Source organism: Megascapheus bottae, chromosome 15, assembly GCF_031878675.1.
Source record: "Megascapheus bottae isolate mThoBot1 chromosome 15, mThoBot2.hap1, whole genome shotgun sequence".
Classification (NCBI taxonomy): domain Eukaryota; kingdom Metazoa; phylum Chordata; class Mammalia; order Rodentia; family Geomyidae; genus Megascapheus; species Megascapheus bottae.
In genome coordinates, this window is record NC_143523.1 from 44,188,825 (window position 1) to 44,215,278 (window position 26,454).

General features: G+C 49.3%; 1 protein-coding gene across 2 annotated transcripts in view; it reads left to right on the plus strand.

Moving 5' to 3' along the window:
• The window catches only part of Unc5b (unc-5 netrin receptor B), a 73,606-nt gene that overhangs the window by 33,519 nt on the left and 13,633 nt on the right, over positions 1 to 26,454 (plus strand). For both annotated transcript variants that reach the window (XM_090346497.1, XM_090346498.1), the window contains exons 2-4: positions 23,427 to 23,651; positions 25,795 to 25,938; positions 26,252 to 26,355. In XM_090346497.1, coding sequence (XP_090202623.1) covers positions 23,427 to 23,651; positions 25,795 to 25,938; positions 26,252 to 26,355 — 473 coding nt within the window. The remainder of the gene's footprint in view (positions 1 to 23,426; positions 23,652 to 25,794; positions 25,939 to 26,251; positions 26,356 to 26,454) is intronic.

The window sequence follows — 26,454 nt, forward strand, 5'->3', positions numbered from 1 at the left end:
AAGTTGCTGTAAGAGCCAAGCTCCTCAGGAATGAGGCTTTCTTTCCACCTCCTCCTTCCCACTGCCCAAAAGCTCTGCCACAAATGAGCAGGCTCTGCTAGGAAGGCCAGGTGACAGATGTCAGTGTGGTGTTTCAATGCTCTACCAGGAGAGGAGTGGTTGGTCCATGCTACTGAAGTTGTGGTTATGTATATGTAGGTGTTCTGAGCCTACTCAGTCCCAGGACAACCTGGGAATCTGCCAGACTCTCTGGCTCCTGGCTGAAAGTATTTCTAGCGTGTCAAAGATACTTCCCCAGGGCTGCTGAGGCTAGCCAGGTGGGGCACTATTACCTCTTTCCCCAGGGGTCCCCACTACATAGAGTTAGAGGTAGGCTCCCCACTAGCAGACACATGAGGTGAGTATGCCCAGGTCAGAGGAGCTAATTCATGGTTGCCTCCCAGGAAGTGTTCAGGAAACACCTGACCCCCCCTACCCCGCCCCCAGTCCCACCAGCTCCATCCATCCTGCAGCCAACGTTATAGTTTCCACGTTCAACAGGTGATACCTAAAGAGCAGAAGTTAGCTCAGGCTTGTGGCCTAGACTGCCACATCTGATTCTTGGTTCCATGCTCTTTTTTGCTCTCTAGCAGGTGGCTCTGAAAGGTCCTGTTAGTCTGTAGTGATGGGGAAGGATTATAAAGTGGGTCTGAGACTGGCGCCTGAGGTCCTGCTGCAGTGGGGGGCACAAGGCCAACAATGCCAGGAAACAGCCAGAGGAAACCTCTGGGATGGCTTCAGCGTCTATAAGACTGCGTGGCCTAGCACTGGGAGGTTTTCTCACAGAGTCCTGGGAAGGTAGCCTGCTATCCCCAGGGTCCCTGAGTCCCTATCAATAAGCTGGCCTGAATGGAGACACTGGGAAGGGGAAAAGATTTTATTTCCTGGCTTTGGAACCAGCCATTCTCCCCATCCCAGTTCCCCACCCCCACCTTCCTCCTGGCCAGAGAACAATGAGACATGCCCAGAGTGGACTTCCTGTGGTGGCAGGTGCACTGGGCAGGGTGGAAGGCCCTAGGCTATCAGGCACTTGATAAGCCTAGGCTTGTTCTGCTGTCCCCACCACAACTAAGGGCCACTTGCCAGAATCCCAGCACCAGGCCTGGCCCCCTCCCCAGTAGCTATAATCCAAGAAGGGGTTTTTCTTTGTGCCTGTTTCTTATACAATCCAGATAATGTTGCCCTATTTTCTCCAAACGAAGAGAAATAAAGTTCTGAGAATTTAGTCACTAATAAAACTCAGCCACCAATTACATATTAGTATGTCTCCTTTCAGGTACTTGTCCAGATTTGTTTTATGGTGTAATTATATACTTTCATGTTTCATCCCATTTCTGGGCTCCTCACCTAACAGGATTCCATGAGCCTTCCTTCCTTATTATTATTATTATTATTATTATTATTATTATTATTATTATTATTATTATTTGCCAGTCCTGGGCTTGAGCTCAGGGCCTGAACACTATCCTTGGACTTTCTCAAGGCTAGAGCTCTCCGACTTAAGCCACAACACCTTCACCTTTTTTCTATGTATGTAATACTGAGGAATCAAACCCAGGTCTTCGTGCATGCTAGGCAAGCACTCTAGCACTAGGCCAAACTCCTGGCCCCCTTCCTTATGTAATTATATAGACTTCTTATTTTAACCATTAATACTTGGTGCATTTTTTTTTACTTTTTTTCACTTTTTTATTGTAATTACTAGAAGGGTTACATTATATTCTCCAGATAGAAGGTGCATTACTTCACAAACATTGATACCCTTTCTCATGACATGGTCCCCATTTCCCTCCCCCCCCCCTGCTTACCTTGATTTCCCCCCTTCCCTATCCAATTTCAGATAACCAATTAAGCAAATATAAAATTTATCATATAACAAGGTGAAATATTGTAACAATATGAGATAACCAAGGGATAGCAAAAGAGATGAGAGATAACATAGTACATTAAGGACAATAATCACTTATTATATGGCTTTTGTTTCCTTATCCTGGAGGTCCTTACATTTAGTGTCATACTTTTTGACCTTATGTCTCTAGATTTTGTTCTATTGTGAATCTCTGCTAGGAGAGCCCAAGGTTTCTACTGATTATGACAAATGAGGGAGGCTATTGGGCCTATGTTCCTTTGAGTCTGGCTTACTTCACTTAGTATGTTTTTTTCTAAGTCTTTCCATTTCCTTACAAATGGGGTGATGTCGTTCTTTCTGACAGCAGCATAGAATTCCATTGTGTATAAATACCACATCTTGTTGATCCACTCATCAACTGAGGGACATCTGGGTTGGTTCCATATCTTTGCTATGGTAAATAGTGCTGCAATGAACATCATTGTGCTAGTGGATTTAGTCTGTCCTTGTTTCTGGAAGATTGGGTAAACAGTACTTGGTGTATTTTATTCTACCAGTTTATCTCTTGTTGGATATTGTGTTATGGTAATGAACACTAAAGTGGACATCTTTATACTCAAAAGTTTGGTTGAGTCCTTTGGGTTTTTTGTTTGTTTGTTTTTGACAGTACTAGGATTTGAACTCCAGATCGTATGCTTGCTAGGCAGGCAATCTACCACTGACTCATGCCTCTGGCCTCAGTTGAGTCCCTTGGGACAGGTTCTCAGAAAAGAAATTCTAGGTTAAAAGTCCTGCTCTACTTTAGACACATTGATACATTGCTTTATACCTTTGGAGCAAGAGTCATGTTCTGAGTCTCACTGTCAAAAGGCCCTGAAAATGTACACAGGGAAATAATAGAATGCTTCATCCAAACAGTACAGCTCCCATACCTCTCCCCATTATACTGATTGTCAGGGCAGGAAGGGAATGAGAAACAGAAGGAACTCAGGGTTCTCCCCTCCAGAGTCCCTGACTTACAAATACTTGGATCTCAGGGATCTGCTTCATTGAGCATGCGGCTACTCTTGGCTCATAATTAGTGCCATCCATCTACAGTCAGATCTGGAATGGGCGGAAGCCTTTTAAAGTAATTTGCTCTTTTAATATCACCCCTGTGATCTCATTTAATTTTCTCAACTAAACTTTGTTTGTGGATGAAGCCAAATGCTCTATACTTAGCCAGCTCAGACCAAATTCTCACTCTTCCTTAGATCCTTAAAAAAAAATAAAAGTTTATTTCTGTCTAGATACCAAAAGGGAAGAGAGTATGAGCAGCAGATGTGGCTGTAAACATTAAGCAAGCAGGCTCTTATCTGAGCTCCCACAGGGGAAAGCGAGCCATGGTTTCCTAGGCTTTGACAAGTTTGGCAAGTTTTTTTGGTGGGGAGGACAGAGTTTCCTCCATGAGACCTGTGAGCTTGGTATGAAAACACTGCATTTTACAGATAAGGAAAGGCTCTGAGGTTATCAAGTGACATTGTTCAGGTAACTGGGGTGCTGTTGTCATACCCAGATGGGGTGACCAGGTGAGTAGTATGTGCTTGCCACACATCTACACCTCTACACCTGCCCTTTACACTGCCATCCCCACAGACTGGCCCTGAGTCCTCCAGGAGGGTAGGCTGGGCTGAGCCAACAGTGTTAGAGGGCTTTAGGCACCAGCTAGGGGAGAGCTGTGTGATTTATGGCTGCCTTGTCCCTTGGTGCCCTGCCTGGACCTGGTGTATTTACTGACTACTGGAAGCTTGTGTGAAGAGAAATAATTCTGCCAGGAGCAGGCTCCAGTGATGGGGGTGGCCAGAACTCTGTTGAGATGAGGATGGGACAGAGAGCAGAGAGAGTACAGGCACAGACCAGAAAGACAAGGCTCCTAGAGAACAAATGGGGTGGGAGCAGGCACCATGGCTCACACCTGTAATCCTAGCTACTAGGTTGGTGGAGATCAGGGAATCCCATTTAGAAGCCAGCCTCTGTGTGGGAGAAGAAGTTCTCCAGACTCTGTCTCAATCAAAGACCCGCCATGATGGCACACACCGGTCTTCCCCAGCAACACAGTACATGAATCGACCCTACCTTGAAAATAATACAAAACAAGGGGCAGGATGTATAGCTTAAGTGTAGAGACCTCGCCTCGAAAACACAAGTCCTATGTTTAACCCCAGTACTGTGGGGTGTGGGGGGAGGAAAGGAACAGGTGAATCCTAGCAGAGACATAAGAATGAGGGGTGGCACTGCCTGGCAACTCAGTCCTGGGACTAGTTCAATGGGGAGCTGGGAGGTAAGCCAGAAGTCTGAGGAAGTCCTGGCGAATATGTTTTGATACTTATAGACATCTAACCTGGGAAAGCTAGGACTCAGAAGCGGGTCAGGATTTGTCCTGGGCCACACAGTGTGTCCATTACTAAATAGAGACAAGAATTCAGGTCCCTGGTTCCTTGACATGTCCCAGGAATACTAACTAGTATGGTGTGTGGTAGGATAGGGAGGAAGACCTTGGAGGGGGTCAAAAGGTGAGGGGGTAGAATTGGGGCAGATCATTGAAAAGGCTCACTAAGGAAGGGGAGTTGGACAGTCATCTAGCAAGCTTGGAAAGTGACCCAGTCAGTGCCCAATGTAGGGCATCCTGGTATGGGCGAGGTAAGGAGGTGGTCGCTGGAAACCCACAATCCAATGGACCCATCTGCTAGCAGCAAGAGGGCAGTCATTATACCCTGATTTCACCACCTCCTTTCCCTGGTGTTCGCTAATGGTGGGAAAGAGGAACTCTGTCCTGTGCAGCCCCTCTCTACTCCCAGCCTCTTTTTCCTCTTGAATGGTGCCATTGTGCTACCTGGCAGGATCACTGGAAGATGCCATTGAGTTAGCACAGAAGCTAGGGCCCAGACTTGAGGTCTTAGTGAAGAGCTGTTCTCAGCCCCAGAGGCCCCCAGGCCAATCACACAGCAGTGAGTACCCCAGTGGAATAGGCAAGAACCAAGCCTCCTTCCCAGGCTCAAGCTATCCTCCCAGCCCCTGGCAGAAGGGCACCTCAGCTGGGTGATGTGCTTCCCTCCTCCTCATGCCAGGTGCCCCTGGGAAGTGTGTGTGGGTTTGAGAAGATGTTGCCCCTGGCTGAGGCCCAACAAGCCATCTGGGGCCTGACAACAACCTGTGTCCCCTCCCGGGAACTAGGCAAGCTTTATCCAGGTGTGCAAGGAAGCTCTGCCAGGTCACCTGGCTCCGGTGGCTTCCACAAACACTTAGAGCAGCTGCTAGGTGTGGGTGAAATGCCTGTGGTCCCATGGAGGTAAGATGTGTGCTGATACCTGATTGATGGATGAAGAAACAGGACAAAGATTTGGAGGATGTGTGTCAGGAAGATGTTGTCCTTGGCACTATTTGAGTTTCCTGTACTGGCAGCCTGGCTAAAGCTGCTTCTTCCCTCTCACCCTTAGGTCATGACAGTTAGCTCAGATTATGGGGAAAGAAATAGGTCCAGAAAAATCAAATCACCTGCTTAAAATTCCACTGCTGAGATTCTGTCCTAGGTGTATTCATCAAGAGCCAGGCTTCCTGGGCCTGAGCGTAAGATATGGGCTGTGTGTCCTGAGCCCCAGGCAGGGCACGACAGAGCCCTACTTGTCCCCTAGGTTAGAGGAGTCTGTGCCAGGTACTTAGTGGTCAGGATGGGAGAAGGGGCCTGGCATATCAGCAAATCATACGTTTTTGTTATTGGGGGTTATTGATGTCCCTCCAAACCCAGCCACAGACAGTCAGGCCTCTTATGGACCTATACGCTCTATAAGCTCCATTCTAAGCACCCCAGGGCAGCAGGACGAGCTTTGCACATAGACAGCATCCTTTCATTGTAAAGAGGTTCAGAGAGGAGAAAGGCCTTGTCAGAAGTCACACAACTTAGGTATCCCAAGTATTACCAGGCCACAAGTCACTAGAGTACCATGAGATAAGCTGGGATAAAAATGACCCAGCTTTTCCCTCATAGACAAGGTGTAGGTAGGTAAAATATAATATAGTTCAGTAAAAAAAAAATTACCATGACTAATCTTAGACTTGAGCAGCCCTTCACAGTTCATAAAGCTCTAGATACATAAAAAGAATATCATATTCACCTATCCAGAGACCAAGAAGGGGCTGGAGGCATGGTTCAAGTGCTAGAGTACCAGCTTGCTCAGCAAGCAAGACAAACAAACACTAGTCCTGACCAAAAAAAAGTCAAAGACCAAGAAAGTAAAACTGAGAGAGGCTAAGTGGCAGAGCCAGCCTTACTCTGTTGGAGAAGTCTGAACTTCAAGTTTAGCATGTGTTTCCTGAGCATCCAGCTCAGACCCTGTGCTGATCACCCTCGTACTGTGACTCTGTTTACCTAACAGCTGGTCTGGGCGACTTGTATAGACTGCCCCCATTTTATACAGAAGAGAATTAGGGCACAGAGACCTGTGCCTGGCCAGAGTCCACAAGGCTTCAGCCACAGGCCAGCTCGGCCTTATTTGGTCTCTCCTGACATTTCGAGTCAACTCTGAGTCTGGCCCTTTAGATGTGGGAACACATAGTGTGCTGGGACGATGCCCAGCACCACACAGTTTAAGTAGGAGCCTTTGAGAGACAACAAATTCAGCTACCGCTTAGGGCTCTTGTCACTGTCCCTTCTGGTGGAGACAGATGAGGACTCACCAGTGCACATTGGCTTCCTCAGCAGGGAGTACCAGAGGTGCCTAGAGGTGGCTTCTCTGCAGCATTTCCAGCACCCTGTCTCCACACCTGAAACCCAAAGAGACCAAGTATGCTCCTTGCCAGGGTTCTTCTCATAGGGGCAGCTCAGGAGAGGTGGCAGTGGGTAGAGATGACAGGCAGGTTAGGCTTAGAGTCTAGAACCTCTCATGGCATTGGGTTTGGCCTCTAGCCTGGTTGGCTGCCTGCCCTGTTTCCTAGTTAAAGTAGCCTTCTGAAAATGTCCCCAGGTCCTAGCCCAGCACAGAGCAAGGCAGGCACCTCCTGAGGATCCTTTCTTGTCCTGTGGGCCAGGGACCTTGGCCATGCAAGGGAAGCTGGGGATGTTAGTGTCGTGTCCACCCCGTCCTGCCCACACACTCTTGTTGAAGGCAGCAGCTGCCTTGTTAAAGGCCTTGAGCTGGGATCAAAGGCACCATTGAAGAGGCTCCTGAGAGCCCAGAGCAAAGGAGGGAGGAGGTGGAGGAGGAAGACTGAGTCACCATAGGCCAGTTTGGTAAGTGGGCAGTGGGTGGCTGGAGCCAGGATTTCAGGCTCCAGGAAGGGCGGGTGGGTGGGCAGGCGGCTGGGAACAGTGTGGAGAGGTACTTATACTGTACCAGGACACCTTCAGTGAGCTGGCCTGTTCCCCACAGTCTCTTGCAAAAGCCATATTCAGGCCAGGGCAGTAAAACAGTATTAGAGGCCTGAGCTGGGCACATGTTGTTAAGTTTTCTCAGTCTGGAAGCCCAGACTTGACAAGGTTGAGGTGGCACACTATGGCATCTGGTCACTAAGTAACAATCACCCTATCACTGAGATCCTCCAGCTCTGGACACCGTTTTCTCCTGAGTTGAATAGGAAACATTAGAGATGGTAGAATCCCTTCTGCATCACTTGATAGGTTGAGGCTGGTATAGTCCAAGCGCTTCCAGGCCCTGTTCAGATGTGCCACCATTGATTAGTAATGTCTACCACAGCCAGAGGATAGGACAGCCGGGTGTGAGACTAGGCTTTCTCTGTAACCCTTTCAGACTAACACCCTGAACTTCCAAGGATGGCAAAGCTCAGGGACTGAAAAGTACTATGTCCTCCTGTGCCAGTTCTGTCTCTGGATCCTGAGAAACCAAGAGAAACTGAGCCTCAGGTTCCTTATCTCCCCTCACTCCAAGTTGAGGGGATGAAACTGAGGAGTTGTACATGATCTATCACTGAACTACACCCCCCAAGATTTTCATCTCTAAAAGGGGAAAGGGACTCCTGGGCTCTCAGATACCACCTTGCAAACCTCATTGTTCCCAGGATCACCGGAACCATGCCTTTACCCTGCCCTATGATACAGAGTGAAGCCCCAGTGTGGCCTAAGTTCTAGGTTTGCCCTTTATCGCTTAGTGAATGGGGGTGACACTATCTTCTCATAGGTGACTGTGTGCATGAAATCCAGCTGTATGAAGCCTGGGCCCCTTGCTAAGGACTCCAGGTTCCAGTGAAGGGGTAAAACTAGAAGCCTCAGTTGGCATCTTTGCTTGTCTGACCTGAGCTTGGATGGGAGCTGGATGGGGTAGGAGAGGGGAGGGGGGAGGATAATTCAAAGCAGCATAGGCCCAAGACTGTCATCTCTCAACTCTCCCAAGACCGCAACCCCAGACTGAGCTGGCTTCTCCATTAACTCCCGGTCCCTCCCTGTAACCAGCCCCATAAAAAGGGAATGGGCAGGAGGGAGTCCGGCTGTAGACTTTGTAATTTGGCTTGGAGGCGGCTCCATTCGTTTTAACTAGGCTGTAATTATGGCTGGCATTGGACACCCCCTCATTACCAGGGCCTGGAAGGAGCTCTCTAATTATAGCATGCTGGGTCGTGGCTTGAATAGTTGCAGGGGGAGGCTCCAGAGGAGGGATCCTGAGCTGGCCAGGGAGTATGGTAGATCTGGGGGTCGTGGGCATCTGGGCCTCAGACACCTTCCCGAAGTTACCGTATTCCTTTTGCTAGTATGAAAAGGTAGGGCATAACTAAATTAAAGCCATTAGCTCTACAAGAAGAGGACCCAGAGGAGCCCAGAAAGTTCATTCAGTTAAGTAAGAAGCATTTATTTGGTGCCAACTGCGTGTCAGTCTGGAACAGGTATAGCAGTGGGTAGATAGGTGGCCAACAGTGTGTAGCAAAAATCACCACACAGGCCACTCTGCTGATAAACACTTGAAGGTGCATACATTCATGGCATAATAGCTCTGGCCCTGAAGCTCTGTTAGGTTGTACAGTGTCCACATGGGCAGTTAAATGTATGACTGTTGCTGAATGTCTGCTCTTTGGGACCCTATCTCTGCTGGGAGCCTAGGGATAAACTAGGAATAAACTCCCAGCTTAGGAAGGTGAGGAGGGCAGTAAAGAAAGAACTGCCAGAAGAGCTGGGCCTGGGTAGGTGACAGGGCAACAAGGCCGGGCTTTTTCAGGGCCTGAGCAACATCCTTGGGTTTTTCTCAAGGCTAGAGCTCTACCACTTGAGCCACAGCACCACTTCTGGCTTTTTTCTATGTATGTGGCACTGAGGAATCAAACCTGGGTCTTCGTGCATGCTAGGCAAGCACTCTACCACTAGGCCAAACTCCTGGCCCCTATTTTTTTTTTTTTAAACCAGGGCTTAAGCTCAACATCTTGTTCACTCTCTTAACTTTTTTTCTTCAAGTCTGGCATTACCATTTGAGTCACAGCTCTACTTCTGGCTTTTTGCTAGTTAACTGGAGATAAGGATCTCATGAACTTTCCTGTTAAAGGTGATTTTGAACTGTGGCACTTAGATCTCAGTCTCTTTCTAAGTAGCTGGGATTACTGTGAGCTGCTGGTGGCCAGCTGAGGAGGTGGTGACCTTTAAGGGATGACCCTAGGAAGAAGCAAGATGTAGCCAGACAGGTAGGTGTTCTGAGGGAAGGCCTACAGCCCTGGCATGTTATGCTCTAAGATGACCCTATACCAAAGAAGTGGGAAATTTCTTTCTCCAGCTCATCACACAGAGTGAGCCTGGGGCTCTAGACTGGAAGCCCGAGCCCAGCTCTACCAGTGTGCCACATGATCTTAAAGTTTCCCCTATTCTGAGCCTCAGCTTCCACATCTCTCCCAGAGGTGTGCCTTTCAGGCCCCCAGCCCTTGCCCTCAGCCTTGACCAAGGATTTGAGGAAACTAGGAAGTCCTGTAACCATTAAATGACACTTTTTGAGTTGTTCCTGACTATAAATCTAGAAGGCTTTGTAGCTGGGACAGCAGGTGGGGGCTTGAGGGAGGCCGGAACATTCAGCCTGAGAATTCAGGGCTGTTTCTGAGTTATTAAGAGCCACCCGGAAGCAGACACAAAGAGAATTGTCCTGAGCTCAAGTCAGCCCTCAACCCCCAGCTGGGAACAATCAGGGAGGAAAACCAAGGCCATTTGTCCAGCGCCATGAGGCAGTGACGCTGCTGGGAAAATGCCGAGTGTTTCTCAGCTAAAATTAGCCATCTCCTAAACTCTTACATCAAGGGCAACCTGAAGCCTCTATTGTTTTGAACTTGAGAGCCCAGGGGACTTGGGGGCAGGGCATCTCAGAAGGTATGACCATGCCTTCTCCCAGAGGCTGGCCAACTGAGACTGAGCCACATTCCCTATGGATATTCTATAAGGGGCCAGAGGACAGATAGACCAGACAGACAGACAGACAGACAGACAGACAGACAGGAATCTGGCTGTCCAAAGCTGTCCCCTATTCAGCACATTCTCCCTTCACTAATGACTGTGCCCTGGAGGTGAGGAGCTGAGCTGGAAGGTATTACTGCAACTATTCATGGGAGAACAGTCTTTCCTTTTGAGAGGAGGCAGAATTCAGGAGATGTGCACACTTGGCTCATGTCTTGGAATCTTTCCTCTGCCACTTGGTTGCAACTTGGTGACTTTAGGTAAAAATTAGAGGTGACTCTTAGTTCCTACCTCCCAGGTTGTAGACATCATTAATTGAGATAATCTAGGTAATGTGGCTAGATACCTATAACTACTGAGAATAATGCAGCAATGTGGATTATATTCCCAAAGCCTTTTTGACCTACCCAGAGATATTGGTCTGAGATGTTTATGTGTATTAGTATGCTTAATCCTTTCTAGAAATCCTACAGTGTGACCCCGATCTTTGTAGATGAGGCGTGGAGGCACAAACAGGATAAATAATTTGCAAAAAAAGGTAGATGATGGCCATCATTGTCACACTTGGGTCCTGACTGAGGCTCAGGTGGTACAGCTGAGGACCACGAAGTTCTCTCTTTCTTTTAGTTCCATAGTCTGCAGCCCCATCTTGCAGGCACTATGGACAAGAGCTGGTGTCTATGGTGTGTGCTAAGCATTTCGTGTTTCTGTTGGGGATTAAAGAGTATAGCTTCAAGCTCTAGAGACTCAGATTTGAATGCTGACAATCTTACTGTAATCTGGCAAAAGCCACCGAACTGTCTCTGCCTCAGTTTCCTCACCTGTAAACTGAGATGATAAGGTTAACTATCTGCAAAGGCAGTGGAGAACTCAGGTGGATAATAGTGCCGAGTATTGGCATAGAGCTGGGATCTGGTTAGCACCATGAATGTGGCTGCTATGGTTTTACTTGTTCTACCTGCCCACTGTGGCAGGACTGAAGGAAAGGGCACCCCGGGACCTGTGAGGCTCTTGATTCCAATCAATGAAGCTTTCTTTTCAAAACAACCTAGAAGGACTGGGAGATGGAGGAAGGGGACAGCTGGCTCAAGTATCTCCTCCAGGCTGGAGGATTGGGAAAAGCCAAAGGGGACAGTTGTCTCCATCGAACCAGTGCCGTTTGGCAGAGGCTTGCTGTCTTTCAGGAGCAGTTAGTGCCAGGCAGGGAGACCATGAATTAAGTCCCATCTCCTCCCCCACAAGAAACACCAGCAAAAGAAGCACTGGAAAAGCTAGCTTTGAAAGCAGTAGTTGGAGGCATAGCCACATGCCTATGGCCTTCGATTTCTAGAAGCCCCTCACCATGATTGCATTTCTTTTTTTTCTCTCTCTTTCTTTTTTTTTGGGGGGGGTGTTGATCGTGGGGTTTGAACTGTGGCCCTGGGTGCTGTCCCTGAGCTCTTCAACTCAAGGCTAGCACTCCCACATGAGTCACAGTGCCACTTGCAGTTTTCTGGTAGAAATAAGAATCTTACTGACTTTAGTGCCCAGGCTGGCTTTGAACCTCAGTCCTCAGATCTCAGCCTCCTGAGTAAGTAGGATTACAGATGTGAGCCACCAGCACCCAGCTGAGTACATTTCTTCATAGCTCCTTGGAGGCTTTGAAGTGCTTAGACTCTTCCTCTGTTTCTCCCCATGGGGAGGCAGACCAGCCTTTGGGAGAGCCCTGCCCCCTTCAGTTGTCTCCAGGGCCCCCAAGACATCTTACCTTCCATAGCATCTTGGCACAATAATATCATCCCCACTCTGCAGATAAGCAGACTGAGGCCCCAAGAGTTAATGCTACTAGCCCAGAGTCACCTAGTGAGCAGCTACTAGCCCAGCACTGCCCCATGCATGTATGCTTACAGCCCTGTCCCCCAAAACCCATAGATGGGTACTGACAAATGGACTGGTTCAGATTGGGGCAGCCCAATCTGATGTGGAACTGGTTCCCTCTGACCCCAGAGTGTCTGTTCTTCGAATAACTGCATGCAGATACTCAAGCCCAACTTGTTCTGCCTTTCCGGGTCCAGCCACCCCTCTCTTGTGATATAGGTGGCTGTACCCCTGCCCTCCTGCCCTTGAACCCTTCCTCTGGCTGCTTGCTCAGAGGTGAGCAGGCCTGCCCTGAGCCAAGGAAGCTCTGTGATTACATCAGCGGGTGCAAATGAGCAGGCAAGAGCAGGGCCCAGTGTCCCTCAGGGCCAGCAATGGGAGCGACAGAGTGCCATTGGCCCCACTCGAGTCTGTTTCATTCCCTCCTTCTACCTTGCATCAGCCTTTTGCAGCTCTGTGTCATCACAGCTTGGGCCTGGCAGTAGCTGGGAAGCTGGAGTGGAGAGTAGGGCCCCTTACACTCAGCCTGGGGCTGTCAGTCAAGAGATCTGTCAGCCAGCCCCCTTGCAACTCCAGAAAATAATCACCCCAAGGCAAAGTGTGTCAACAGGAAAGTACTTTCCTCCATTTATATTTGGTGAACCCAGCAACCCTAAGAAGCAAAGCAAGCAAAATTTAGGCCCCAAGATCTTCTTGTAAATCAGTGGTTGCAGCAATGCATCTCATTAGAAGTCGTACACAGAAAGTACCTAGGAGCCTGAAGAATGAGAAAATCCTGTCCATAAGACAGGATTAGTTGAAGTCTGCCGCCTGAGGGGTACTAAGAAGCTCCAGGTGGATTTCTGTACTTGCAGTAAATCAGCAGGCAGAGGGACAGGTCTGGATGGTGGGGCCAGGCAGTTATCACTGATCTGACAGGATATTTGGATTCTTAACTGTGAGCCTCCCATAGGTAGGACAAATTTCATCATTGCTGTGGTTCCTACCATAGGCATGGTCAAGAGGAGGCACTCAAAGCCAGAAATCCTAGCTACTCAAGAGGCAGGGGGACAAGAGGTTTGAAGGTAAAGGCCAGCTTTAGTAAAAAGTTATCAATATCTCCAATATTAAGAAAAAGAGGCTTAAGCAGAAAGACTTCAATCCAAGACATATATATATTTACATCTATAAATATAATATATACATATATTTGAGACCCTGCCTCTGAAATAATTAAGCAGCTGTGTGCTGGTGGCTCACACCTGTAATCCTAGCTACTCAGGAGGCTGAGATCTGCGGAATGTAGTTCAAAGCCAGCCCAGTTTACCAGACTCTTATTTCTAATTAACCACCAAAAATCCGGAAGTGGCGCTGTGGCACTAGCCTTGAGCAAAAGAACTCAGGAAAAGCAAAAAGTGCTGAAGTGTGGTTCAAGTGATGGTGCACCAGTCTAATAAGTATGAGGCCCAGCGTTCAAATCCTAGCATCACCAAACACAAAAAGCATTGAGGGAACATCTGGTGTGTGAATGAACAAATGAATGAGCTGAAATGGGCCCCTGCCTACCATCCCATCTGCTACTACCCAGCCACAGGCCTTTCCCTGAGCCAGTACCACCTCCCTCCCCTCTGTACTGGCTGAGAACTGATCACCCATCATGCCCTGGACTAGGTTCTTCCACAGGGCAGGCACTTTGGGCTAGATGCCAAGATGCCTACATTCCAGTTTTAGCTTTGCCTCCAATCTGCTGTGAGACATGAGACAAGTTATTCCTCCCCTGTAGCCTCAGATGTTCCTGGGAGCATGTGTCTGCAAGAAAGACTTGCCCTCCTCCAGGGGATCTCAGTCTCAGGAGGGCACCTCAAGGCGCTTGGAACAGACCTGACTAACTTCCCAGGGCATCATGGGACAGAACCACTGTCCTATCCAGCCCCGCCAGGAAACCCCTGAGCCAGAGGCTATACCTATAAGTGTCTTGGGTTCTTTTACTTTCTCAGAACAAAGGGGCAGGACACTGGGCCACTTTCTGTCCAGCATTCCAACCTGAACAACCAATGTGATGTCATCCCCTGAGGCTCTGCTGCCCATCCCATCCTTGCCAACTCTGTACCCTGTGGCTCCTCCACTGATTGCTGTGCCACAGCACAGATGTGAGTCCAGCTGACCTAGGAGCCCACCCATTTTGCTTTCAGCTTAAATGTCTTCAATGATCAGCCCTGAAAGCAAAACAGAGGACACAATTACATATCAAAGTATATATGCACCTCAAAACTATTTAGAGAATGTTAATTCAACTGTAATGGAATGGCATGACTTTATTTTCATCCATATTTTTGCTATATTGCTTAACACTGCAGAAGCATTACTTTTGTGCTCAAGGGAGAAACATGTTTTTATTAGATGCAAAAGAAGCACTTTTTTTTTTTTTTTTTTTTTTTTTTTGCTTTTAGTCAGTTATAAGGCTTGAATTCAGGGCCTGGGCACTAGCTTAAGGCTAGTGCTCTACCACTTGAACCACAGTGTCACTTGCAGTTTTTGAGTGGTGAATTGGAGGTAAAAATTTCATGGGGACTTTTCTGCCTGGGCAGGCGTCAAACCATGATCCTTAGAGCTCAGCCTCCTGAGTAGCTACAGATGTGATCCACCAGCACCTGGCAAGAAAAGAACTGCTTAATGAGGCCTTTGCTATTCTTCCAGAAGCTTAGTGCCCAGTTCTCTGTTTTTGCTGTCCTGTGTGGTCTGAGGTCAGGCCATACTGTCGAGTCTCTGTCCTGCAGAACAGGTCTGAGGTTCTGTCAGCAGATGGCATTTTGCAGGACAGTTTTCAACAGGACCAGTTTCTATAGCCCATGTCAGATGCCCCTCCCATCTCTGCCTGTTGCACTGCACCTTGTGATTCCAAAGAGCCCTGCAGCCTAGCTGCAGAAAATTCCTGTGGCCCTAGTGGACCCAGAACTCAAACAGGACTGTAGGCATTCAGGCAGAAGCTTACCTTCCTTGGGGGGTGGGAGGGTAAAGGAGAGGGAAAGTCATCAGACAGACAGCAAACAATGGGACACAAATGAAAAACAAGGAGTGTCCACGTAGTTCTGGAGGAGGAGAGGGGATGGCGTGGGATAGCCAGTGAAAGCCACCTCCCCACAGGGCATTTATTTGAGCTGAGGTGGCAGTGACAATGTAAGTCATGAGCATGAGAGGGAGGCGGAAGACATTCCAAAGGAAGAAGCCAGCAGAAGACCTACAGCTGGAATTAGGGAGGTCTGGGAGGTCTGGCTATCCTAGGGCAGGAAGCAGGCTTGATGGCTGCAGCACAGGAATGATGTGTGGGAGTCTGAAGTTTGGATCAGGAGGAGGATTCATTTTCTGGAGCGCAGTAGGGAAGATAATTGCAAAGGTTATGGAGATGCACACATACACACACACACACACACACACACACACACACACACACACACACACCATAAAGCTTCAGGAAGGTGAGTGGAGTGTGTTATATGTGGAGTATGGTACTCTTATTTTGTTGTTGATGATCATGGAGCTTGAACTCAAGGCCTGGGCACTGTCCTTAAGTTTTTATGTGCCAGGCTAGTGTTATACTACTTTGAGCCACAATTCCATTTCCAGTTATTAGATGATTAATTGCAAGTAAGAGTCTTATGGACTTTCCTGCCTGAGCTAGCTTCAAACTGTGATCCTCAGATCTCAGCCTCCTGAGTAGCTAGGATTACAGATGTGAGCCACCAGGGCCTGGCTATGTGTGGCACTCTTGAAGGTTTATGGACAGCATCTGGGTCTCTTCAGTTTTGTGAGTTGGCTCCGGAATGAAAGAAGCCTGGTACCAGAATATCTCCATCCCATCTCTGGATGGAGGAGAGGTGACCCGCTGAGCCTTGGGTGAGGAAGCTGCCTCTGTACTGACAGCCTGGAGGAGGAGTCTTGGCACTAGGTGGCAGGGGCACCCAAGGTGCCTGGAAAGATATTGTGGATGTGACTGTGGGTGGTGGCGAGGCCCCGTGGGGGTAAGTGACCCAGTGGGGTACAATCTTAGAGTGGTATTTGGCTTTCTTTGGCTGCTGTGCTCCCTGACAAGCCTGAGGTTTGCTAGTGTCAGGCTCAAAAAGAAGAAAAGTCAAGGACTGAGATTGGGAAGCTGAGACCTAATGCCTTCCAGGATGCTTCCCAACTTGAGAGAAGACAGAAGTGTGGCTGCCCCTGATATCTCTCAAGGATGCTGTGATTCAATGGCAAGAGCTCCTAGTTTCCTTGGTAACTTTGACCTTGAATGTGTCCTTTCACCTCTCTGAGTCCTAAAATGGAAGGAGAGCAAGCTTGTCACAAGGATTAGGCCAATAAGAGTTGCCTGGTGGGCCAGGAGCATGGCCTATTTTTAGCAAACTCGCCCAGCATTCACGAAGCTTTGGGTTTAATTCCCTAGAACCACATACACAGAAAAAGTCAGACGTGGTGCTGTGGCTCAAGTGGCAGAGTGCTAGCCTTGAGCAAAATGTATCCAAGGACAGTGCCTAGGCCCTGAGTTCAACCATCAGGACTGGCAAAAAAAAAAAAAATTGCTTAGTACAGGGCAGATAGATGGTCATTTTCTGGAGTGGATGAGGGGCTATGAGCACCTCATCAGTCAGAGACTAGGCAGAGAGAATGGCCTGTCTGTCCCCAGGCCCCTGACCTGCCAGCAGTGATCTCATCACACATAGAATTGAAGTTGGCCTAGGATGAGGAAGGTCTTGGGCCCTAAGAGGAAGGAAACCACTGTAAGTCTGGTGCAGCCCTATGATCCAAGGACTGTACGTCTCCCCTATTTTGTAAGTAACCTACACTACTCATGTGCAATGCCCAGGGTCCCCAGACCCCCACAAACTTCCTTGTATGGCTCTCAGTCCTTGGAAGGAGAAACTTCACAGGATCCTCTGGACCTCCAGGTCCTGCCTCAGCTAGGCACCTTGTCAAAGCCACTTCCTGTGGCCATGGCAGAAAGTGATGTCATATGTGTGGATTGCTCTGTGGAGGGTGTGGGAAAAAGGCTGAGCCTCTTTGTTAGGAAGAACTCAGCATCCCCCAAGTTCACTAGCCCCCATTTGTCACTGGTAACAACTATTATAACTGCCTCCAAGGGGGGGGGGCCTCTGGCTGAACCCCACAGCTGCCAGGAGTCAGGGCCAGATGGAGGAAGGGCTTTGTGTCCAGGGAGGGGTTTGGCCCTGTGGGGTTTGTGTTTTTAAAATGTAATAATAAATGGACTCCTTTTCCCCAGCTTTCTCTACTCCCCGTGGGGCACAGCAGCCACAGTGAATGGGAGAGATTTTCCATGCCGCGGGAGGTCAAGTCTGGCAAGAATTAGCCAGGGTCCAGGGCCTGGGGAACAACTGGAACTGCTGATGATAAATGTGCCCAGCATGGGGTGTTACTGCCTGCACCCTCTGTCCATCCCTTTCCCTCTCCATCCAGTGCCAACCAGATCTGGAGGCACATAGCCATGCTCTGCCTCAAATCCAGGCTGAGCCTGGGTTCCAGACCCCCAGGACAGAAGCAGTGGGTGGGGAGGTATCAAGACCCTCCTAGCATACCACTGCAGCCTAGCTGAGGTCTCCACCCCCAGGCCACAGGGTCAATGGACCCAGCTGAGAAGAATGGCAGTGATCTCTCCTCTCCTCCACCCCCCCCCCGCCAATTACAGTATGGGAAATAGACTGTGTCCACTGTCCTGCCATTTATGCTTCTTTCTGAGCCTCCAGTCTTACTTTCTTAGCCTGGAATCCAAACTGGGCTCAGATCTGGCTGAGTTGCTAATTTATTGTGATATTATGGTAGTCACTCTTTCTAGCTGGTAAGAAACTTCTCCCTGTCAACATCCACACTTTGCTTCTGGCCTGCAGAGGCCCAGGTAATATGCCCAGGAGCCTGCCAGTGTGGGGTGTGTGGGCTCCCTACACAGCACAGCTAGAAAACAGGTCCTATATGCTCTAACTTCCGGTTGCACATTTGCTTCTCATTTGTCTGTTGACCCTCATAACAACATCCCCAAGTTGAGAGGACAGCAATTGCTATTTTCTCTCCTTTTGTAAGTAGGGAAACAAGCCCCAAATGGTAAAATACCTTTCCAAGATCCGTTTGTGTAAGATGTACTTATAGAACCTGTGGTTGGTTCTACAGGGTCATTCAGCCTGGAGGCCTGGGGTCAAAGTCACCACCAGGAAGAAAGCCAGAACTTCCTCAGTCACTCCTAGGCACAGTGAGAGCCTCCTACTCAGGAATGAGAGCCCGGCATAGTCTTATATCCCTGTAATCCCAGCACTCAGGAGACTGAGGCAGGAGGATCAAGAGTTCAAGGCTGGTCTGGGCTGCAATTTATCAAGCCTCGTGTCTTAGGTAGGGAATGCTTGGACTATTTCCTCCTCTCAGGATGGAACACAGTTCTTCACATTGTGTCACAGCTGACCCACTGCCTTCTACTTGTTCTACTGGCTTAGATTTGAGCACTTCTTAAGCCTGTGTCTAGAGCCATCCTGGCCTGCAGCCTGCACACTCCTGCTGTTTATCTGTATCTATCATCTCTATCATCTGTCTTCCTTTTTCTCCCCCCCTTTCTCTTCCTCCCACACACATACACACATTTGTCCTCCCTTTCTGTCATCTCTTCTTATCTACCTGTCATTTGTTTATCTGTTGTGTGTATGTGTGTGTGCTGCTTAGAATTGAATCCATGGCCTTGTGCATATCATCAAACTACCACCACTTGGGCCACATCTACAGACCTCAACTTACATTGGTTCTCACCAGGCCTACCTGGCCACCACATCTGCATGTCATGTGGCTGCGAGCAAAATGGAACATGTCCCTATGATGGGGTGGATGGGCTGCAATCCCAGAGGCTACCGTGGGAGAAGGGGAGGCGCATTGTGGGGTATGACCCCAGAAGTTAGAACTGTGGCGGTATCTGGACCTCAGACAGCAAATTGCAACTCGGGGAACTGTTGGGTCTCGCCACAGGAGAGCCTGGCTGAAAGGCAGTAGTGAGGTCCCAGTCCATGGAAGTACGTAGGATACAGTTGGCAGAGGAGCTGGTGGGAGGAATGAGAGGAGCTAGCCTAGCTAGCCTTTAAGTAACCTCCGTGGAGACTGTGCACAGGGAGCAGTGACAGTTGAGTGACACCCACAGGGGCAGACATTTTGAACAAAGGCCTCACGTGGTTGGCAGGGGCATGGCTAAGAGTACTCAGTATCAGATGACTCCTCAGCCTCTTTGGCTCAACCTTGCCACCTGAACCCTTCCTTACCACTATGGAGTTGGGGTAAGGAGTGACCAGACTTACCGATGCTATGCTGGAAAGATGATTGTACGTACTTTAGGCATATTTGCTTTCTAAAGGAAAAGTGACTTGAAACCAAGAGACTCTACTTAAAAAAAAAAAACTAAAGCAAAAAAGAAGCTGAGAGTATGGCTCAGGTGAGAGACTCTGCCTAGCTAGCAGCAGGCCCTGAGTTCCCACTCCAGTATCTATAAACAAAATAAGAGGGCTGGGGATATGTCTTAGTGGAAGAGTGCTTGCGTACATGCATGAAGCCCTGGGTTACATTCCTTAGTACCATATAAACAGACAAAGCTGTAAGTGGTGCTGTGGCTCAAGTGGTAGACTACTAGCCTTGAGCAAAAAAAGGAGCTTAGGGACAGCCCTGAGTTCAAGCCCCAGGACTGGCCAGAGAGAGAGAGAGAGAGAGAGGGAGAGAGGGAAGGAGGGAGGAAGAGAAGAGGGAGGGAGGGAGGAAGAGAGAGAGAGAGAGAGAGGAGGAAGGACTGATCAGGACATTTTCACATATAGGATCTGTTAGTGCCAGAGCAGGCTGGAGAGATTGACCTGACATATTTTGTAGCGGAGGCCTCCAAGGTTATCTGGGAGAGAGGCCACCCAGCAGTACAATTCCCCAGGAAGCAGGACTCCAGTCTTCTGTGGCTGTCTGGGGTTCACTGCCCTGTAGCTACATCTTCAGATAAATGTCCTCTTTTCTACCTTATGTGTGGGTGTCTGACCTTCATGTACAGCTTTAAAAATGACTTACATCTCTGAAGCTTGGGCCTAAATGACTTATTGGTTGTAGCAGCTGGAACCCATGGATGCCAACTTCCAGAAGGCAGGCTAATCTTGCATGACTTAAGCTTATTCCCATCTCTGCTACTCACTGGCTCTACAGCCCTGTGCCAATTACTTTAACAGTGTTGGCCTCAGTTTCCCCATTTGTTGCATAGGGACAGTCATAACACCTAGCTCCCCAGGTGTGTGTTAAGTTGGGTGTTTATTACCTTCAAAATACTATGTCAACCACTAGCCAAGGTAGCTCAGTTTCAAACATTCCAGCACTCGATTCTCTTTAGTTAGCACTATAACTTTGCAAAAGCTGGGATCTGGGCCCTTGGGAGAACTGGGTTGCAAATAACGGAATCAATGGCTGTGTCCACTGATTACATGATTTGAAGAGTTGTGCAGTATCCAACCAGAACACATGTCCCTGTTAGTTGTTTATTATGATTCTCTTTACAAATGGAGTTTTAATTTTTTTATTTAAATTTATGCCAAGGAGTTTTTCCAAGTGGCTAGTAAATTTCTAAGATATAAATACTTACGGAGTTATTTGGATCTAACTATGTAATGTATTCTTAACTATTGGGAATTCTTTTAGGAGCTTGAAATAACATAAAAATACCACTGAGATATTAAAAGAACCAGAAAAGTTTGGGCAGCTCTGTCTAAAACTATTACTGGATACACGGAGAGAATGGAGATTCTTCTGAATAGGACCAAGCAGGAGGACCCCCCCCCAACATTTGGAGGCTGATGCTACAGGGCCTGCTCCAATCCAGTCTACCAACTGAGCCTCCATTGTCCCCTAGAGCCCAGCCAGGGTTGAGTCTATATTTATAGTGTCCACTGAACACCTACTATGTGCTTGCTAGCACGTCCTTGAAGTCCAGTCCCTCTGTGAAGAAACCTCGAGTGGCTTTTGTTTCTACTTCTTGGGTCTCCTGAAGCATCTGCCTGGAATATGGGGACACAGATCATCCAGGATCAACATAAAGAGGCACTGATGGGACATTCAGCCTTGTTCCTGCCTGGGTAGGCCAGCCAGGCAGCTGCACAGATGGTATCTACTGTTTGTTGTGGCTATGGCTTTGCCTGGTTCATAAATGGGTGGCATAAGTGGTAAATACAGTCTGTAGGGCCTAGAAGGTTGAGTGAGCATGTGCTGTGTACCCTAGAGGAAGATCAGTCTACCTCATTCCCCTAAGGGCTCCCTGGGGTACAGAGGGACTGCTTATATCCCAAGTGTTGTATATGTCTAACCAAGCATGGCCCTGCTGACCTCCGCAGACAGTGGCCACAGGGAGAGCTAGAGCTGAGGTGGGCAGTGGCCAGGAGCCTGGCTGGCTCTGTTGTATGCACCGGCTGCCCTGGGGTGGGCACAGTGACTACCTCAGGCTTCAGGGTCCAGCATCTGGGGGACTGTGGTCCTCTCATTATGGTGTCTCTTCCCCGCATCCCCTCCCCAGGCAGTACAGTTAGATTGTCTCCTGCTACAGAGGGGGACAGAGGTAGGAAACTGGCCTGCCCTGAAGATCCTCAGTGGCAGTTCTGGGTTAGCTGCCCCCTGACACAGAGGCCTCAGACATGTCACGGGCCCCATTTGGTTGGCCTTCAGTTTCCTCAACTGTGAGATGAAAACACCAGCCCCAGATTTGCAGGCTCTTTGATGAGAGTCCTGGCCAGTGTCAGGTGCTGCTAGGGTTCTGCTATTGCGAAGAGCTTCTGTGTCCACTTCTAAGTCCACTATGGGGTGGAAGGCCTACAGACATCCCAAGTGTGCAAGGCTTGCTTCTTAGCTTCAGAACTTGCTTCTCTTTTTTCTTAGCTAAGTGGTCTTAGGGCAGTGTGCTTACACTAACTCTCAGACCCTCAGTTTCCTTATCTGGAAAGCAGGGACTAATAGAACATAACATTATAGCACTGTTGCAAGAATTAGGTAAGTTAGCCTACTAAAGTATTGAAGACATGATCCCTTGTCCTTGCAGATCATTGGCTGGTATTTGAGCACAGCATTTGCTGCTTACTCTGTGCCCTCTGGGCCTTTATGTCCTCCTCAAAGCAACCCAGAGAAGGGAAGAGGGGTGAAGGACTCTCCCCCTGCTGTCCTCCCTGCCCTCCTCATAATGAGGAGCAAGACACAGGCTGGGCTCACGTCCTGTCTGCAGCCTTCCCTGCACACACACACACCAGGAAGCCACCTCAGTTGGCAAGGTGCTATTCATTCTGCTCTTGGGGAACTAGATGCCCAGGCCCTTTTGCTACCTTGGGGCCCCATAGTCTCTTGCACTAGAGAACAAGGGCATAGTCCCTATTTGGGCTTCTTGGGACCAGGTTGCTGAGATGGCACTGGACTCGTGGGAAGGGCCCACACAGGTGGTTGCCCCCTCCTCAGCTTCTTCCCTCTGCTAACTGCCACTAAAGAAGCAGAGGACAAGCTTCCCTGCCGCTCATCCCCAGCCATCTGATTGTTCTGCCTCTGGTGATGGAAAGCCAATTTTCCTAAGTGAGCTGTAAACCAATCGCCTGCCTGGCCTGGTTTCCTCCCTTCCTGTTTGTCTCACCTCCTGAGGTGTCTGTTCTTTCCAGGGACACGGGTGTTCCATTGCCCCTGGGGAGGAGATTACCACAGGGACAGACTCATCTCCCTGTTCCCAGAAGTTTCCTCACTCCTCCTGCCAAGGGTGTGGACCTGGAAAAGGCTGCCAGAACATGGGGAGAGCCCCCAGGAGGTGAGGCACTGTGGTGGGGAGCCCAGGCCTACCACCACTGCCCACCCTCAGTGCGCCTCATGCCCCATGGCGGCCTCCACATTGGCAGTCTTGTGGCAAAAAGCCAGTGGAGGATTCTAGGCAGAGCTGACCAGCTGTGTGTGGAGGGAGCTGGGAATGAGGTCAGGCAGGGCCAGATCAGGGGACACTGAGAGGTCCCCAGGGTGTCCTTGCTCTGGTAATTGGACACACCATTCTAGGCCTGGCTGGCTTCTCCCCTTGTGAAGAGCAGCATCCCAGGATGAACAAGCCCTAAAACTCAGTTTCTTTAAATCAGGGCAAGATGGGGAAACCGAGGCTTCCGTTGTTTCAGACCTCACCCATATGTTGGAGTGTGTTGTTGGGAGCTCTCCACAGCAGGTTTCCAGGATGGGCAAAAGGTGTCCCAGGTCCCCAGCCTGTGATTTACGGGTGTCCATCCTCTTCCACAGGCTCTGACTCGGGTGGCGTGGTGCTGCCAGACTCCTTCCCCTCCGTGCCAGCAGATCCACTGCCCCACTTCCTGCAGGAGCCACAGGATGCCTACATCGTAAAGAATAAGCCTGTGGAGCTGCGCTGCCATGCCTTCCCTGCCACGCAGATCTACTTCAAATGCAATGGCGAATGGGTCAGCCAAAACGACCACATCACGCAGGAGGGCCTGGACAAAGCCACTGGTAAGGCCCCTCTAGGCCACCACAGACCAGAGGCAGGTGTAGGGGCCCAATAGCCCTGTGCCTGGTTCAGCTGTGGGCTCTGTGTTGGTGTCACACAGGTGGGATGCTCATCTGAGCCTCAGTTTCCCTTGTGGGGTTTATCAGAGCTTTTCTGAGCACTGGCCTCTAGTCCCAGCTTAGCTATGGGTGACCATTGCCACAGCATCACATCCCTGTGGAGCCCTTGTCTCTGGGTTTCTCCATCCTTCCGCTCCTTCCAGAGTCAGTCGCCCTGCCTCCCCGCGTAGCAACCAAATACCAGCTTATCAAAGGGAAGCAGCCTCTGCCTCACAACCCCATAGACACCAAACCCAGATTTCACACCATCTTATCCTTGTAGATCCTTTTGTGTTTGTATAGAGCCGTACTGTTTCCATCGACAATGATGATGCATTTCCTTTACTGAAATAAATTATTTTGGAAACAACAACAAAAAAGACTACTGTAAGTAGCAATATGCTTGGAACCAGATGTGTTTCAGAGTGCAGTGTTTTTCAGACTTGAAGTTTGTATAGACTTTACTAATTGAGCATCTTGAATCCAAAATATGAAGTTCAATTGTTCCAAAATCTGAGCATTTTGGAGCATCGTATTGGCCCTTAAAGAAACTCTCCATTTAAACAATGATTCAAATGATGCTGGACTGTAGCTCAAACCATGAGTGACTGAAACCTGGGGACCAAAAGAGGGGCTGCCCCTTTCATTCAAATGGTTCTGGTACCCAGATATAGGAAGAGTGGCTCCCTACATCTCCCTAGGGCTCAGCCGGGGCTGTGTGTCACCAGCCATGCCCAGACTGGGGACTGCTCTAAGCCCTAGCCGCCTTCCATATTTTCTGTTTTTCTTTTACCAGGTTTTCCTTGATTGTTTTTTTTTTTCCTTGATTGTTTTCTTTCTTGGTCCCTCTGTCTCACTCCTTCCCCCTTTTTTGCATCTTGTCTTTCTGTTTCTTGACCTCTCTCACCCTGTCCTTCCTTCTCTCCCCTTTGAGTTCTATTTTGCCATGAAAAGCCTGGATTATCAGACCCATCTAGGCTTACTCAAATGTATGTAGCACCATTCAACTGTCTACTTGAGAATGGCTCAGGCATGTTATATGTTGTGTTTGCCTCATCCCACAATTTTAAAATAATTTTTAACATAGACTTGGAGTCCCATCCTTACCCAAAATCTAAAAAGAAGAAACAGGAACTTCTAAAATACAAAAACAAAACCCCCAGCCAAGCATGGTGATATATACCTATAATCCCAGCAACCAAAAGATGGAGGCAGCAGGCTCTTGAGTTCAAAGTCAGCCACAGCTGACATATTTTAGACGGAAAAAAGAGAAGGAAAAGGAAAAAAACCTCCTTGTAACAAGCCCAGCCTCCTCACAGTCTCACTCTGTTCTATGGCTTTAGGAAAGACACACAGTGTCTCTGAGCCCCAGGCCTTTCCCTTGGTTAGCAGAGGGTCCCAGTGTGGATGGAGCAAAGTGGGCATGTGTACAACTGGGCAGAGAGCCCAGATCCCACAGGCCTCCCACAAACACCACATCTTTTGGGTTTTCTCTGCTTTCTCTTTCTCCCACAACCAGTCCTTACTTCTCTCTCCCATCAGCCCACCGAGGGAAACCTCTCACCGTAGCAACAAGGAGGGGAGATGCTGAGATGAGCAAGGAGGCTTCTTGAGCTCCCGGTATACCAGGACTGGGATTCACACCATTGTTCCTGTCCTACCCATGATCACCTTCTCTGTGCCCTAGGGCCACACCAGGCACCAGGGAGGACCTGGGTGTAGGGCAAGGTGGCTGAGGCATTGCTGAGGAGTGGCCCATGGGACCTCTGTCACTATGTGCAGCTAATGGAGACAACAGTAACCCAGTGTCTAAGGCTGGTGGCCTTGTGTGCCTAGCAGCACAGCCGTCACTGGGACTTGCAGGCCACAGTTACCGGTGAGAACTTCATGAGGCATGCTGTCCCAAGCTATGCTGCTGCACTGGAAGGGCTCAAAGGATGGACAGAAGAGTGGAAGAGCCAGCCTGGCTCAAAACGGAAGGAAGTGAACTGTTCCATGTCACCTCTCCTCCTGCCCCTCCCTGAAAGCACCCTTCTTCCCCTCCCAGGCTTACGGGTGCGAGAGGTCCAGATTGAGGTGTCACGGCAGCAGGTGGAGGAGCTCTTTGGACTGGAGGATTACTGGTGCCAATGCGTCGCCTGGAGCTCCGCGGGCACCACCAAAAGTCGCCGGGCCTACGTCCGCATTGCCTGTACGCCACCCTGATCCCCCAGCCCTTCTCCCTCCCACCCTTGCCTTTTCCCATTGGTGCAGTGTCCACTATAGAGACAGGGGACATGCAGGCGCTACTGCCAGCATTTCTGGTGGTCTTCATCTATAAAAAAGAAACTAGGTTCCACTTGCATGCTGGGCCACTCTGTAGCTGGGACCCCAGAGTCAGAGAGACAGCAGGTGAGAAGAGAAACCACACCAGGTAAAGGCAGGTGTGTCCATGAACAGTTCCCTTGGAGTACACTGCCCCCTAGTGTCCACAACAGCCATTTCCGTTCTCATTTTCTCCCCAGACCTTCGCAAGAACTTTGACCAGGAGCCTCTGGCCAAGGAAGTACCCCTGGATCATGAGGTTCTCTTGCAGTGCCGCCCGCCTGAGGGCGTGCCTGTGGCAGAGGTGAGTGTTACACAGTGGGTGCCACCAGTACTTTGCCACCTGTTGGATTCCCGGGCAAGCGAGGCACACTAATGCCCATGGCAGCCCTGTGGGATAAAT